The 17764-nt window shown below is 44.9% G+C and overlaps 1 protein-coding gene across 1 annotated transcript in view; it reads left to right on the plus strand.

The window, feature by feature from the left end:
• Positions 1–10230, plus strand: part of LOC149372016 (cholecystokinin receptor-like) — a 167895-nt gene extending 157665 nt beyond the window's left edge. The window contains exons 3-5 of the mRNA XM_089585590.1: positions 5790–5963; positions 8549–9112; positions 9961–10230. Coding sequence (XP_089441716.1) covers positions 5790–5963; positions 8549–9112; positions 9961–9992 — 770 coding nt within the window. The 3' untranslated portion in view covers positions 9993–10230. The remainder of the gene's footprint in view (positions 1–5789; positions 5964–8548; positions 9113–9960) is intronic.
• The last annotated feature ends 7534 nt before the right edge of the window (positions 10231–17764 follow it).

Consider the following 17764-nt stretch of genomic DNA (forward strand, 5'->3'; position numbering starts at 1 on the left):
TGTAACGAATACCGCATTACTCTATAGAGATGTCTTAAACTTGTAATTTGTAGAAAATTAGTGTTCCGGCAAATTCTGCGCGAGCATGGTGATTATCATAGCCCTCTCTCTCTTGGCTGCAAAATCTGACCTATAAAATGCTTCGTGCGCTTACTCCAAATATTTGCGACGGCTGTAATGGGATGCACCGAGCACTCTAATTTCCGTCGGTTATTCTGAGTGTTCAGCGCCATGTACGACGAGACAGCCGTGCAAACTACGACCGTTTGTCTAGATTTCGTGGGCTTGTCTCAAGTTCTGTTCACACGGAACTAATGTTTCTCGAAGCGTACTCCCTTACTAATCCGCAATAAATTTTACAGCTCACATAGATTACATCTCATATTCTATGTAAATTTCTCAACGACGCTTATCAAAGCACCTATAAGTAACTAAAATGGCTGAGGCTTAACTTGGTTAAGCCTGGAGAATGCGAAGCATCATCGTGTCGCGTAATATGGAGGCGCACAACCACAGCGACGGCGCGAGGTGGGCCCCGTTTCTCCACTGTCGTGACGTCATCGTGTCACGTGGTGTGACGTCATGTATCACGTGATTTGGAGGCGCACAACCACATCGACGGCGCGAGGTGGGCCCCCGTTTTTCCACTGCCGTGACGTCATCGTGTCACGTGGTGTGACGTCATGTATCACGTGATTTGGAGGCGCACAACCACAGCGACGGCGCGAGGTGGGCCCCCGTTTCTCCACTGCCGTGACGTCATCGTGTCACGTGGTGTGGCATCATCGTGTCACGTGATTTGGAGGCGCACAACCACAGCGACGGCGCCAGGTGGGCCCCCGTTTCTCTACTGTCGTGACGTCATCGTGTCACGTGGTGTGACGTCATGGATCACGTGATTTGGAGGCTCATAACCACGGTGAAGGGCTGAAGTGGTAGCTAAAGTAGTATGCTTCGCATAATATTCCGCCACCAGCAGCCCACCGATTGTGTGCTGTCTGGATGAAGAACTACTCGGCACATTCAAAACACCGACAGCTGCAGTTGCGGACATAAGTAAATGGAGCACGCCATTCCGTTCTTAGTTCAATCACGCTTTCTCTAATGGAAATGAAGAAGCATCCCTAGTCCGAGAGAAAGCGCGCCAACGCCCACTGCCAGCATGCACTTGCCAATGATGGAAATTTCAATTAGGTAAGGCGTGAAAAATATTCGGAGACAATTGTGTGCGGCTTTTACTTTTGTTCGCACCTAAACGAGCTTTTAGTCCCTGTGTTTAGCATTCAGTTCATGGAAGCAAAATGCGCTAACACACCTAACAATGACAAGAAAACTATTCTTGTATAAAAAAGATAGACTTGTAGTATTTTGGAAGCTGCACTAACCAAAATCACTAAAATTCTTGTCGTAACGACAGCTCTTCTTCAAATACTGCACAGTCAGCTGTATTCCGTCTGTATTGGACAGAAGGGCGAGAGAAATTTTTTTCGTGTTTTGGGACCCACTTTCTCGCGATTTTCACTGCTACTGCTACTTCAATTGGAAGCAGCGCTCGTGCCTCTCTCTTCATTTTTCGTCTGTGTTGTTTTTAGCGCTTCAAAAATGTCATACTTGCGCCAACTAGCCCATTCCACCACACTTCTGAATCAAGTCAGGTACTAAGTTGACAAGCTGCTTTTGTAAGAGCTGCGAGGAACAACACTAAGCGCCTTAGTTTACAAGTAGGGAGCATAAGCACCCGAAATAGCTTCTGAGAGGCAACGTCCAACAAAATGTCAAGGCCCGCGGACACTAACAACATTCATGAAACAGTAAAAGGTGCAAAAAACTTCATAAATACTAGGCTCAGTACGAACACGACTGAGGACCTTTCGAGAAAACATCAGAGTACACAAATATTTCATAACACGGCAGTTCGTTTGCACAATACTCAGAGAACTGCAGGCTAGAAGCAGTATTAGGGGGGATAGGGATCGGCGATGAAGCCTCGTGCAAAAATATTCGCCTGGAAAACAGGGTCATTGTTTTTGCCCTCAGGGCAGGATTACATTGTTCACTGCAAAATCGTGAGCCCTTTGACAAACACATTGAGACTAGCACAAGTGTTAACCTTAACCCCTCCCCCCTGGCATAAAAAAAACAAAACAGATAAAACAAAACACGAACAAAACATCACAGGTGACAGTAAAGCCATGACACTCCTGAGAGTACATGCACCTCGGACGTGAAGCAAAGGCCACTTACGATCCACAGGAACCGAGATTCTCGTTCACCCCGACCACTATCCGTGCGTTGAATAGTGAAAAAATTGGAAGGCATTAACGAAAACCTTAAGTCTACATTGAAGTACACAAGTTATTTTCTCTCTTCGAGCAAAATCGTCGGCCGAAGCACCGCCTATAGGGTAAAACTGCTTTTCAGCGACCGCCGAAAGCAAGAAAAACCATTTTATAGACAAAAAGACACTTTAAGATCTGTGCTTAAGCGATGCGCAGCACGCATGGCGTGCCAGTGGCAGCAGGCAGCCGAATTCCAGCAACTTCTATCAGAAACCAGAAACCTTTTTCCTAATACCAGAAATAATACCAGAAACTTTTGCCTAATATTACCACACTTGCGGACTATGAAGAACCGCTTCTTGAGCAACGAAGCAAATGCAGCGGGAACCAGCGAAGAATGACGTAACTTCTGTTTTATTTTGTTTGGTCTTATGACGCATAAGCTGCTAAGCCTATATCGTGCGACAAACGTGACTCGTAACCTCCCTTTCCACCTATGGAACTCAGACAGCAGCACAATAATTCGCCCCACTTGCGACGGAATTTTCGTCCGGACCCAAATGGCAGGCATTTTGCGGCAAGCAGTGGGTGGTGTCTGAGCAGTAGTCTAGGCATTGACAGCGGCGAACACATGGAGCTTCTCGCTGGTCGCCCAACATGGTCTTACCACTCATTAAAGGAGACGGATCCTCATGTCACCCTGTAACATAAAAATTCCTTTTTCCCGCGGACTGTACAGGAAAGGAATGCTCTCAATAATAGTATTGTAGAGCCTTCAGCTGTGGAATTGTTTACGGCATTGCTTAAAATCACTTAGTAAATATCGATCGTCTGAACATTTATTTCCAGTGCTCATTTCGTGAAAATCCCACGCGAAGTGTTATCTTGCATTGTATAATGTTGTTGTTGTTTGGAATTTCTTTGTTAGCTCTGTAACGTGTACTGCGTTGATTTTGTTTTTTAATTACACTTGAATCCCACTCCCGCTTAGAGCTTCGCAATAAAGGCGGCATTCGTTGCATAAAGAAATAAATAAAAATAGAAGAGCTCTTATCCGTAAGCAAGCATCGTTTGCGTGAAAAAAAAAATGGAACATTTACAAATGCTGCCAGAGAGCAGCCACCCGAGTACGTACCTTCTATTTAGAATAAAAAACACCTATTCGGATGCCACGAACACAGTAGAGTGTATTTCTGGAGGGCACGCGCCGAATTTCAGTAGAGTATGCATGCAATGTCGAGGTGACGCCTCACCTCAGAATAAATTGGCTGTCAGCCTGTCGTCACTTTTGTCTTTTAACTATTCCCTAGGGCACGACTTTCTTTCGCCGTTGTGCAAAAAGTTCCTGCAAGCTTAGTGTCTTCCAACTTTGTCACTTTGTTGTAGACGCCAATATATCTCCGCAGGCTTTCTTGAGCCGAATTTTGCAATAGAGAAAGGCTTTTCACTTACGTGGAAAGAGTTCAAGCGTCTGGCATCTATAATTCTATCAAGCTCCCTCTGCATACCAAACTTTCTTAACAACTCGAGTTCCTCGACCGCATTGATATAGTCAATGTAAGTTCCTGCTTTATGTGTGTTCTTTTTTTTCGGTTTAGGCCTAACTTAATGCAAAAATGTTAGTTCGAGGGACTTGGTAAAAAGTCCTTTTTTCTCTTGTGTTAGACTTCGTCTTGACACCGAAACATGTTTCTTGACAAAGGAGCAAGTGATCGAAGGAACATTGGTGGTTGTCGGCTCTAAATACCATGAACTTCAATAAGCCGTGGTATTTACGCTCTCAATAGTCCATTTGTGAATTGTAAAAAGATACCAGAATATCTTTTTTTGTGTGTGGGTACAAGCACCGTCACGAACGAATGGCAACTGATACGAACGACGAAGATTACAGTACACACCACTGGCGTTTACTTTCTACTCATTTATTTTCGAAACAAACGCCATGACGAACTTGATGCACTTGAAGCACCCAGAGCATGCGCCATGGAGGAAAAGAAGATAAGAAGAGAAAACGACAAAAACAGAGTGCATGACGAAGATTAGCGATTGGTATACCTAGGAAGGATGATCATAAACACATTGCATGAGTTTACGGGAGCGATTGCAACAAACGCTAGAGAAGACTTGCGCGTCATAACTCATATAGTTTAAAACAATTTCAAGTTCCTAGGAATAAGAAAATAAAATAACGATTAGTCATATGCGCCCGTAAAATTGCCGTTTCTAACTGTAGTACTAGTTGAATCAGCCAATCGATCGAAATTTTTTGGTGAATGACGTGGTTGAGGCAGTTATCAGCACCTGCTGTGACAAAATCTTTTTCACCTCAGATAACTAAACAGACCACCGCAAGCACTCATCTACAGCACTTTGATTAGCAATCCATGCTTTGGAAGTTTTCTTAATTGGATCGCTTTTGCTTCTTTACGGCCTTAAATCTAGGTTATGCGGGGTGATTTTTTTTAACCTTAATGATTTTTGTATTAAGACCATTGTGAGATACATCGATGTAGTCTGTTGATTGAGGAGGGTTGTACGTACCTCATATGGATGAATAGTTAAGCGATTAATTGAAGTAAGTTAACTGGTACGCTCTTGTTTTTGGTTTTACGGGCCAGGTTATAATGCAGAATTCATGGCCGTAAACATCAAGAGTGAGCATAGTTTTTAAATTTTCTTAATCGGCAACATGCTTAAAAATATCGAACGTCAAAAATACGCATTCGAAAGCTTGCAGAGCTCGCTTTTCCACATTAACTCATTACAAAATAGAGTCGCTGTGCGTGATGTCGTCGCCAAAATAAAGTTTTCTTCTACATCATCAAATATACCAGCTTGACCTTATTTGATGCATAAGACGTCCAAGAGGCGCCCTTTTATAAATATGCAATGCGGGAAATCCAACTCAACGAGCTTTCAAATGCGAATTTTTGACTTTTGACATTTGAAACCATATTTCCGATTAAGAGATTTCATAAACACAGCTCACCTTCGATGTTCACATTCATCAATTTCACAATATGAGATTGCCGACTAAAATAAAAGCTGTTAAGTTTATTCTTTATTTTAGTTAAATAATCGCTTAAATATTAGTCCCTCTAATGTACGTAATGTCCGCCTTGTTGAACAATCCAGTGCCATGCACCGCAACGACACATGTCTCACAGTTTTTAAAATAAAAATCTGCAATGGTTGAAAAAAAAAACTTGTATATTATCTATGCATGTGAAATTGTTAACAAATTGCTCCACGCACTTATTCCTAAAAATAATTTTTAATTACTATCTTTGACACAATTTCTTCTTAATGGTTATTTACAATTATGCGAGGCTTAACTCTATGATAGCAATGCGTTAAGCATTGCTATCATTGCCACTAACCAATTAATGCTGGTCCCTTGTATCACGATGGTCCTGTGTGCCTGTTGTATCTTTTCTGTCGACATCCCCTGCTCCTCCCTCAATCCCATAAAAGAAACTTCTCCCTTATAATTCCCTCGGCGCTTCGCAGGCCGCCAGAAGTGTCGCGAGCTGTGGCCCAGCGACCAGTCGGAAAAAGCCTTCAACCTGTACCTGGACTCTGTGCTGTTGGTGCTGCCCCTACTCATCATGACCGTCGTCTACGCCGTCATAACACGCACGCTGTGCGTCGGAATCCGCCTGGAGCAGCGCTCTGTCGCACTCGGTGGGTGACACCTGCGCAGAGAGGGCCGATGAATCCGTTTCTTACTTTTTTAGACAGTCTATAGACTGTTCGTACACGTTTGTCAATAAAGTCTATACACTTTCTATAAACAAATTCTATAGACTACGCTGCAGACAATACAAATCCCATGAGTAGTCGGTAGACAATCTATAGATTTATGGCCATACACGTTTAGTAAATTTTTGTCTATGGAGAGTCTATAGACCATGAATAGACAAAAGAAAATGTCTATGGAGAGGCACTAGAGTCTACAAAAAGCCTATAGAAAATCTATAGACCATTTTTATTATTGGTGGCACTATTGCTCCTTGATTCCTCCTCCGACCATCGTTGACGAGAAACCTAGAAAGCTGATAAGGACTTCAAGCGAGTTATTTTAGGCCAAGCTTGCCACCATTCATGTCCAACACGCAAACTTATTCGTGACAGTATGACAACGTGCATCAGCTGGTCCTAGCTGTCTCAGACAATGCGCCGTCGTATGAACGCTGTCTTCAAACCATGAAATAGAGAGGGCTGTTGATCTTCTAGACGACGCGCTCCCTGCTCTTCCTTCTCGCCTGGCTTTTCTTTATTTAGTACAGGAACGCGGTAACATTTCGTTATTATGCCCGCTTTCGATGGCATAAATGCGGCTGGTAAACACCGAACAAACGAATGTATGTTTATCTAACATCATGAGGACGTTGGGTGCGCCGGCAAAAAGCAAGTGGGAAAACTTGACAAGCCCGACGCACCCTACAGAGATTTGGCAGTGGTACGCATGAATATGTAAAATAAAAAAGACAGTATAAAAGCAGTTTTAGAGTAAAGCGTTCGAATAAATCACAAGAACATAATAGAATGGGCATGGGCGTTGTTTAGCTATACATCGATTCGGATTCCTTATTGATAAATGTGCAAGAATTCAGCACAACATTTTACAACCGTAATTTGTGCAAATATTAGGTACAAAGAATTTGAACCCCGTCCGTGTAGAATATTTGGGCACTCCGCATTCAAGTCCTCAAAGCTGTAACATAAAATAGTTGTTATTAATTGCACCCGCTTTGTACCGTCTCAAGAGTAAATTTTTGTACAACTGGGAAAGGGTGGCGATGCCAAGTGCCTTTAATGCCGGCTCAGTGTGTTCTAGTCACGAAGCATTCACCATATTTCGAAGAGCTCTCTTTGAAGGATATGCAAGCGGTTGATATTAGTAAAGAGGTGGTATGTTGTATAGAGGTGGTACAGAAAACAATTAACATAAGAAAACAGTGCATTATACAACATTTGCTTAATACGCCTCGGCAAGTTATATCTCAGTCGACATAAAATGCCGAGAACCTTTGACAGTTTATTCAGCACCAATTGTCATTTAAAATGACACCGAGGCTTTTTACCGGCAGAACAATCAGGATGAGTGACGAAGACATCCTTAAACAAAATGGCGGCACGTAAATCAGCTTATTGCGAGGCCTAAACAGCATGGTTCTCGCTTTTTTTTAGTGTTTGTGTTTAATTAATTGTATTTACACCATTCTATAAATCGGTGTCAGCAACCTGTGGCTTCTTGCTCAAACTCTAGCAAATGGGCAGCTCCGCAAAATAAAGTGGTGTCATCTGCGCACATAACAAAAGTTGGGAGCTTATGCGGACGACCTTGTTAGCATAGAGCAGAAACCGCAGAGATCCCAGGATAGTTCTTTGCGCAACTCCTGAACGGATGTGCCTGAAATCTTTAGTTGTTTTAGTCGGGAACTGAGATAAGACTGAATTATTCGAATAAACTTATCGCCAAAACCGTAGTACATGAGCTTAGCTAGCATTATTCAGAGAGTGGCGCGATCAAACGCTTTTTAAAGATCAATGAATATGACAAGAGCGAGAAGTTGTTGCTCAAAATACTCTACGATCAGTTTTTTTTTAGTTTAAAATAGTGGTTTCCGTAAAAAAGTGAAAAGAGCTACTACTAGGGTCAGTTGGAAATACACCCTTGCGGGTATTGGTGAGCGGTAGCAAAATACAGAGAGGGACGAACACATAAAACCAAGCCAAAGATTAGGGACAAAGAACACAGGACAAAGAAATGACCTAACTTGATTCCAGCATGATTCCGGCCTATAATTCGAGCATCATATGGCTCATCGGCAATGAAACTCAGCGGCGAAGATCAGAGAAGTTACACAATAAACAATGACGTATTTCGTAGATGATCTTTCATATCGACCTTAATTACTTTAAACGCTCAGCTGAAAACTTTGTAACAAGGCATCGAATGCCGTCGCTGCCTGTAAACACGTGGGTTCATTTTTGACGTTCATAAAACAATCGCATTGCAACATGGGCTCAACCTCAAATTTATTAACAAGTGTGAAAGAAAACAAATGTTAGTCACCCCCTAGAGCAAGGTTAAGGTTGTGTTTTGTCAGCAATTAAAGATATTCATTAAGAAAGCAAGCAAAATTTGAGGAGTTGCTTTCATGAAAATTCGGGGTGAACTCTATGCACACAACTTAAAGATATTCCAACAGTCACCTCCTCCGACTGCGTTAACTTGGTTCTCCTGAATGTCTTTCCTCCAGGCATCCCGATGAAGTCTGGCGGACGCGAGAAAGAAAACGGCAGCAACTCCTGCAGCGGTGCTGCTTCACCCACGGGCCGAGAGGACGCGACCTTTGTGGTGGCCACGGCCAAAAAGAGCGGCGTCGCATTCGGCCGCTCGGCCAATGGCGTCCGCTGCCAGAGCGTGCTGGTGCGAGGCGCCAACGCGGAGAAGAACCAGGCGTCCATGGTTCGCGTCATCCGCATGCTCTTTGTGGTCGTCGTGGAGTTCTTCGTCTGCTGGACGCCGCTCTACGTGGTGCACACGTGGTCCCTCTACGACCCCGATGCCGTCTACGACTGGCTGGGCTCGGCGGGCATCAGCGTCGTGCACCTTCTCGCGTACGCATCCTCGTGCTCCAATCCCATCACCTACTGCTTCATGCACCAGAAGTTCCGCCAGGGATTCCTGGCCGCCGTGGGCTGCCGACGGGGGAGCAGGTGCTGCGGTGGTGCGGGTTCCTGCTTCAGCCGGCAGTGCTTTGTCCGCGAGTCGAGCTACGCGTCGGGTACTACATTCGTCTACCAGGACACGGCGAAGAAGCGTGCGTCTTGCCTATCTTCCATTGGTCGCTTTGGTGTCACCCTGCGGGTCCATTAGCGACACCTCGTATATTCTTAAAGCGGCAGTTTTATCAGAAAAATGTTCCACGCTGGCCAGCAGCGTTTGTTGCGAGCGTGACAGAACAAGCAATGCAATCGCAACACTCGGAAGTCACTCACCGCGGGTTTCATTGTGGTCGCCAGTCACAAAATTATACAGGAGGCTGTCGAAGCCAATCCCCTAATCAGTGTTCCTAATAGCAATAGCCTCTGTGTTGTCTGTCGCAGCCTCGAAGAAAAAGATCAGTAGTGGTGGCTATATATAGCGCAGCTTCAACAGTGGCGCATGGAGTCCTTATCGGCGTTGTATTGAGTTGATCGATAGCACACTGCTAGAGAAAAATGTCTGCGAGTGCACTTGGTTGCCTTCAGTGCTCTCGGTCAAAGCTTGTCATGCTTAGCTGTCTTATCTGTGTACCACTGATTATCTTATATGCCAGTCAAGAGCCTCGTTGAAGAAGTCACATCCTTGTTACTTTGCATGTGGATGCGATGCTTACAAACTCAGGGAAAGTAACAGCACTTCTTAGCCTCTGACAGTTTTTCATTGATACTCTCGGTAGCGTAAAGCACTTAAACCAGTCTGTGATGGCGCCATCCAAAAGAGCTTCCGCAGTGCACGACTACAAAGAATGGCATGCAGGTCCCTGGCACTGGCTAAGCGCGTTTTAAAAGTCCCCTGCATGTCCTGCACGGAAATCCAGCCAGTTTGTTTTGCACTCATTTGTGCACGATTGAGCAAACTAATGACTCTAGAAAATAAACTCAGAGGTTTTTCTTTTCTTTTCAGTGACGAATGGCCGTGGCGTGGACTGCCTGTAACTGCAGTGGATCGCACTAACACTTCAAGCCACCTCATAGCGGCAATTTCATCCGTTGCGAAGTGAACTAGGAAAGCACATATGTGTTTCCTATTTGTTCTCACGCAACGTTTACATGCTCCGTGTGTGACTCTATGTGCTGTGTGGAAGGCGTCTTTGAGAACTTCTGAACAGCTGGAGAGAAGACGGATGTCTGCCGAAGGTTCTTCTTATGACATATGTTTCTACCGTGCCCTGTGATAGGCTCTGTTTAATTGGTGTTTAGTAATCGTATCATGTAATGCTCAATCACTGGCACACCGAAACCAAACCAGTCTATGAAAATAATATTGTAGCAGTCTACATGCAAGGAAGCTTGAGAGCTGATAAATATGTACACAGCAATGGCTTTGGCTAAATATTGCAGTTTTATTGTGTGTAGGTACATGTGTCACACGGAAGGATATTAGGTTCGCTGGTAATTTACTTCGTCTCTAGGTTCCTTTAAGAATACTTCATCTCCGACGCTTGTGTGTACAGGCTGTCTTGGTACACTTGATGCGTGCGACACCTTGATTCATATAAAGCGCGATTGGAACATTGCATCGCTTCCACATGCCACTGGACGGAAATTAAATGCTACGCATAGTTGTTTACTGTATCGGGGGCATCCTTTTCTGGTCTAGAAATCTTTTTGCTAGTTTATTATATACCGACAATGAAAGTTGCTAAGCTGTTATGAGTGCTTGGCTCGGACCCATTCGAAAATTTCTTGTGTTTTGTAAAAATGCCCTTGAACCTAAAATGCAAGAAAAGCCAAACTGTGTCAACACTTGATGCAATAAAAACTGCGAGCGTGGAGGTGCTTCTGCCGGAAAGGATCCAGGCATTTGAATGTAGCTGCACTAAAATGCTTGCTCAGACGATGTGGCGCCTGTAAGTACCGAAGTGATTGTTCGACGCGAATTGAGTTTTCAGTTTTACAATTATCAATGAAAAATGTTGGCTTTTGTCGGCACTAACTCTATCTACAACACCATTTCAGTAAATTATATCAAATATGAGTGAAACATTATTATAACAGCTGTGGTCTGTTAGTAAGAGCACCCGCCTTGTCTACGGGAGCCACCGAAATGAAATCCAGGCCCGCCGAGCACTGATAGGATCTCTAAGCTTTCGCCTCGTCTTAGAAGAAATGGAAAAATGCTATCCGACGCAGGCTAGGGCAGATCAAAAGGCACATTAGTCCTGTAGTTTTTGCCCCATCTACCTTTTCGTCATTAAAATCAAATCATCATCAGTCAACAAAAATTTACCTCAGAAAGTCGCGTCAAAAAATACTGCACAGTTTTTTTTCTTGATAATCTCTGCGGCAAGGATGTACCAAAACGCATAGCATGTGTCCTCGTGTAACCGTGGTCTTCTCGAGGCGGCAGATGGCATGCTCGTCACGTCATGAAAGCAGAGTAACATCGTTAAATAGAGGACAATGCTCAAACATGCTTTTCACTTGAATCAGAAAGAAAAGTGCCGTCGAGTTAAGTAGTGTAATAGCAACTTTATCAGTGCCACAAAAGGAAAAGAGAGAGAACGCTTTCACTATGTTCGCAGAATACTCAGCAACACGTAGAGCCAACGGTGATCACAGATGCTACACCCGGCGCGGCATATATACGGGATGCTGGAGGGCTGCTGCCTTGATTTACGGTTCTTGCGACAACGGTGTAAACATCATGTACGTTTGCATAAGCGGGGTTGGTGGCGATTTCGTACGTGATCGTTGTGTACTTTTGTCGCTCTTTGCGCTCTCACACACACACACGCACGAGAACTCGTGCGGGGGTTTTTGTCGCCATTCAATTTTACGAACGTGTCTACGAAGAAGCGGACGCGTCCTGCATGCCAGGATTGGTTCAGCTCCACGGCCGAGTCTCTCGAACGACGACCGCTGGCCCGAAGAAGCGCGCCGAAGCGGACTCGTTCACTGCTCGGGACATATTCATGGGAGCAACGTGCCCCGAATACCTGCTATGATGTGACTGCAACCGCTCTGTTGCTCTACTCTCGGAAGGACGTGAATAAATGTGAGGGCATTGTGGAAAACGTGTGCGGCGTGTGGCTTCCTCCTCTTATTTCTTTCACTGCCTACGTAAGGATCATAATTGTTGTTGTCGGAGAATCTTGATAGGTGTAGCCGATTTTAGGAGGCTCAGTAGCAGTAGGCGGAAGCGTTTCTAGCGCCGGGAAATTCCGTAATAGCACGAATTTTATCAGACGCATGTGGGCTGAAATGCGTTTTAGAACTACCTGCTGAAAGCAGAATGGCGTGAGCGACAGACAAGCCCACGTAGAAGGCAAGCAAGAAAAGCGCAACTCAATGCTGGTTTCATTAACGTGAAAGCTACTTTGCCAAGGATGCCGCCGTCAAATATTGCGCTTGTGTTTTATAACAACTTTTACATATTCACCCACAAAAAAAAAAATGGTCTCGTCTTTACTCTCAGTTTTCGCAATAAGAAGTGCAAGAAATGTAGATAAAACAAGTACAATACACAGGTGCAAAAAATGGTCGCTTCTGTATCTATCCGTATAGACATCTACATTAAAGTAAAAACGCCGGCAATCAGTTTACGCCTGTTTATTATCGCTTTTAGCTGATGTTGAACTATTCAGGCAGAAAAAAAAACTGCTAAACTTTAGAAAAGGACGCGGATTAAAGGTTGAGCGTATCCGGCGCCTTATTGACCAAGGCTTTCTGGTCTTTCAGCTACGCCAACGACCGCCAGGCCCTCCGAGGGTTCAGGTGAAAGGAAATAGACGTAGTGGCTAGACAGTGCGACAGGACAAGGGAAGGGGCTGTGCTCTGTATTATAACACAGAGCAGGACAGTTGGAACAGGAGGGTGACATATACTCTCATTGCACCTTCCCGATTTGAACTGCCCAAAATTGAAGCTAGGCTGGCACACACGCATCACCAGTACCTACTAATATGCAATTCATCAGGGCTCTAATAACATCATGGCGGTAAATTTTATTTTACAATTTAAAAAAAAAAAGTAAATGCGATTTTTTTTCAGTGTTTAACGATCAAGGATTTTACTGTCTTTGGTGGTGTATGTATTATTCCCTTACAACCCAACTTCTTGTTAATCCTTGCTCTTAAGTGGCCATCACATGAAGGCACCAAATAGGAAAAGGTAACAAGGGGCTAGCTTCCAGCTCCTTTAATTTAAATCAGGCACATTGTTCGCGGATATGGGACCGCGCGCCGCAAACAGAGGTGCGCAGGTATTGTATCAAGCGACACGCGACTGACACCAAAGAAAGCAATTCTCTCTTCCTGATTTGAGTAAATGACATTCTCACTGGCTGACCAAGCTTGAGCGCCATTCACTTTTCTTAAGCGGTCATGTGTGCGAGCCCTTTGCACGCCCCACCAACTAAAATTCACTTTCTAAGCGCGGTAGTGCCACGGTAACCTCTGCAATGGAACGACGAATGGCCTTCTTGTGCTCTTCTGGCAGTTTGCATCCACATCCACACACCCTGACAATATAATTCACCTAGCGCTCCAACGCACTTCCTAACTTGCCGGAGGTGAAGAAATGGTAAATTAGGCCCTCTTCGTAATTACTTTGCTACCCTTAAAGGTGCACTGAAGAGGATTCTGAACTTGTCTTTTTGCCGCGGGAACTCAATCTACACGTTCCGAGCTTTCTTAGAAACTGCAACTTATTGCCCTGTATGGCCGATTTCTCTAATTAAATCGAATTAACGTCCGGCTCCCGCCCTTTTTTTTTTTTTTTAATTCTGCCTCGTACGATGGGCGGAGTCGACCAACGCGTAAAGTTCCTTTCAGCCAGCTCCCTGGAGGCTTTGCTTTCGCTTTATTTTGTTTTTTAGGTTTCCATGAATAAATAGTTTCATTCGCAGATAATATAGCCGCAAAATAAGCCCGCAGAAATAAAAATACGCGCGGACTATTTGCTACTACGGACTACTGCGTATTAGCCCGGCGATGCCAGAGCGGCAAGCCGCCACGGGACTGGGTGAAAGGCACTCCACGCGTTGGTCGACTCCGCCCACCGTACGAGGCAGAATTCAAAAAAAAGGGCGGGAGCCGGACGTTAATTCGATTTAATTAGGGAAATCGGCCACACAGGGCAGTAAGTCGCAGTTTCCAAGAATGCTAGGAACGTGTAGATCGAGTTCCCGCGGCAAAAGGACAAGTTCATATTCCTCTTCAGTGTACCTTTAATAACATTCCGCTTTAAGCCATACATGTACAATGGTATAAAGGTGCAAAAGGTGACGACGCCGTTTAACGACTCTACGGTTCCAAGGCATTGTTCCTCTCGATCAGTCGTCGTACCACGCTCGAGCGCAAGGCGTCAGCACCTGCTTTGGCGACAGCTCTAGCGGGCGCCCTCGCCGACTCGGCTGGATGGACCCTTCCAAAACGAGCTTCAGATATTCGCGCTCGCCGATACCCTGTTGTTGGGTAATCTGCAAGCGGACAGCCATGGCCGAACTTGAAATGATCTGCAACGGCCAGCGGCGGCAAAAACTACGCGCCTCAGTACGTGACGCACATTCGAAACAGATGAGACCCAGACGTAACGCAAAGTAAAGCAAAGCAAAAACGCGGATTGACGACTCGGACATGGGCGCAAAGCAGCTCAGAATGGCGGAAGAAGACGTGGGATCCGTACTTCGAATACGGTGCGAAGCACAACAGCAGGGACAGCGCCTGACGCGACACCGAAGTGGCAACACGGGTGGCACATGTTGACGCGACAGCACGACAGACATTTCGGAATGGTCGCTACTTTGGGCGGTATAAAACAAAAACGAAAGGTAAAATGATGACTGAGAGCAGAAAAAGGGAAAGGGGGAGGCGGAGTTTTTTTGGGAGGGAGGGGGAAGAAAATATCTGCGCAACAAACAGGCACCAAGGGTGGCGCATGGAATGGAGCGGAATTTTCTCAGCTCTGCCGCCGCCACGCTTTATCCATCGACCAGCGGAGAAAAGGGCGGGAAAGCGGGTCAAAGACGGATCACTGAGCGCTAAGTGAAAATCTTCCTTCCAATCCCGTTAGGCGGCTTCCCATATCCAGTGCTCCCGGCGGAAAGACCGTGCGAGAAGTCATTTGTGGAGGTTTAAAACAAACCGCCGCTTTCTTTCTCGGCCTCGGGGGAACAATGGTTCGGACGTCTCAGTAAACGTTGGAAAAATTGGGACGGCATGAGTGTTCTACGATCAGTGGAGGCTCGCAACTTTAAAAAAAAATTGGAAACGAGTGACTTCTTCTTCTGTATTGCGGGTACTTTGTGGAAACGCAGGGGAGTGTTCCTTCATCTATCCCGATATTTGTTTTTCGCAGAGGAAAAAATGGCGCGGAGTGCAATAAGTACGCTTTCATTCAATTCATTCTACTCTAAAATTCAATGCACACTTCTTTCCCTGCATTGAATATGACATTGAATATGACATCACAGTCCCCGTTTGGAAAATTTCGGGGGTATTTTCATTTAACCGGCTCAATACTAAAGCCAAACCAATTAGAGGCCTAATTTATTGCTTCCCTCAAAAATCCAGTCAGTGTTGCATTTTTCTGTGCTTCGAAACCGCCTATGGCTTTTTCTTAAGTAAATGCGAGCTTTATTGTAAGCAATCTTATCGCTATTTTCTGCTAAATAGCATCGCTACACTTGCATGTCCTTCGTAGAAGTACGCAACATACGTGATTAAAGAATTTATGCACGGCACATACCCCGCGTTCTCGGAATTTCTGCCCCTGTCTTCAACAAAACCATTGGTTCCCAATCAATTATATTTTTTCATTCGAAACTGCTCCTGGTACGAAACTTCAGCTACAGTGTCCTTTGCTAAAACATTCCGCCCCGTGATAGAAGCAAGAAGTTAGACAACGGTTCAACTCTGCCGATCCGAGTTTCAAGTAGCGAAAGCTACGTAAGCATGATTAAACATGGTTTATCTTTGGTACATCTTTTATTGTTTCTTAATTCCCCCCACCACTTCAAAGCCGCTCATTGCGTCTTCATTGATTGGCTTGATGGAGACAAAGACTGGTCGATGGTCGGTAGCGCATAGCTCTGGTTATATATACCCCATAACTGTGAATTGAATCACTTGACACAACGTGATTACCACGTGGCATTCTTGCTGCCTCTGCGGACAACGTGCGATGTCAAAATTAACTGTGAAAGTTCAAGATCAAACTTCAAGGTTAAAATTCAATGGCACAGTTCAAGTTCAAAGTTCCAGGTCAAATGTGGTCCACTAAGTGGGCCACGCATGGTTAGGTATATGTGCATAACAGCACTAGCCATGACTTATCTCAACGCCTTTTCAAGGTCTTTCGGAGGCTCACGGTGCAATGCGCCCCAGCTGTAGTGGTGTAGCTTTCGCTACAAAAGCCCCTGCACCAGACAGCACTTCCGAGACGACCCATAGAACTTCGCCTTATTTATCTTTGTTTTTGAAAAGCAATCCTTTTTCCTAGGCACGAAATGTCATGCCATTTTGTCCACCAGGATTTCCAGTGTAGCTGGCATCACTGCCTTCGTTATTAAGACAGCTCCAGACGCTTCGAAAAAAAGTTTCAAAAGTCGCTTCCGCAAACGTGGACGCGCTGCCGCATGGGGTTATCCGAGGGCTTTCGCAATCTGCGAAAAAAACATGCTTAAATATATCAGCCCCTGTCATTGTAACCGCTTGGGCTCATTCTTGCACCTACAGGAAGTATTTGACGGTGTCACTTTTCTCCACGTCTCTCTAAGCATTACACTTTTATTAGGTTCCAGTTATCTAAGCGGAACGCCAAATATGATGCCACGTTGTTTTTATAGAAAGCAACGAACGGAATACGTGGTGAACGTACATTCAACCAACTATTCCATTCATTGTTATACAGCGGGAGCATCAATGGATCAGCTACGGTTTATATAAATGGTGATTTGTGATCAAACCAATGCACGACGACCAAACGAGTAAAAGTAAGTATCACCCCATTCCCTTCATGAGGCGCATTTGCGCCCGGACTCGCAGTGTTCTTTTTGCAGTTAAAGCTTAAACAACAAAGTACGCGACAAATATCGTCACACCATCGGCCTCTCTATTCCACTGCTGGAACTCTAAAGCAAAAACCCTGCTGTGAGATCCAGCGTGCGCTTTCTTCCTTTACCTCTCAGTCTGCCTGCCAAGCTCGCAAGGGCTAATTTCCTGGTGCTGGGCAGTCTGCATGTAAAGTACTAGAACAAAAATGTTCAGCACTTGCTGACGGAAGAACGCTCTTGATGGCTAGCACGTACTAAGCCTTTTTGACGTTCATTTTCTTTCAGTCTTCCAAACGCTTATTTCCAATCGCTGTTGCAGGTCAGGGTGCATGATTGTTTTATCTATACACAATATTTAACCGATGTTCAGCTGTCTAGTTGTAAACTAAGTAAATGCAAGGTAGCTTAACTGTAGTTCTAGTGGAAACGCAATCACACTCGCTCGACTAGCTTGCGCTACCCTAATGAGCGTGCATGTTGCTTCTAAAGCGACAACATCGATGGAAACGCCGGAAACAGGCACCCGCCGGCATTCGCACAAGCAGCTGGAACTGTGATAAAGTAATGAACAAGGGCAAATACCTTTAATTACTTAAGTCGATTGGCCCGAACAAATGAGCGGGGATCGATGGGCAGGCTAACAGCGCGCGAAGTCAATAAATCCCCCGACGTGGCGCAATGTCATCGCTTGCAGCCTGCAGTTATTGCCGAT

Source organism: Amblyomma mixtum, chromosome 1, assembly GCF_055824585.1.
Source record: "Amblyomma mixtum isolate Tamu chromosome 1, ASM5582458v1, whole genome shotgun sequence".
In the NCBI taxonomy this organism is placed as follows: Eukaryota; Metazoa; Arthropoda; class Arachnida; order Ixodida; family Ixodidae; genus Amblyomma; species Amblyomma mixtum.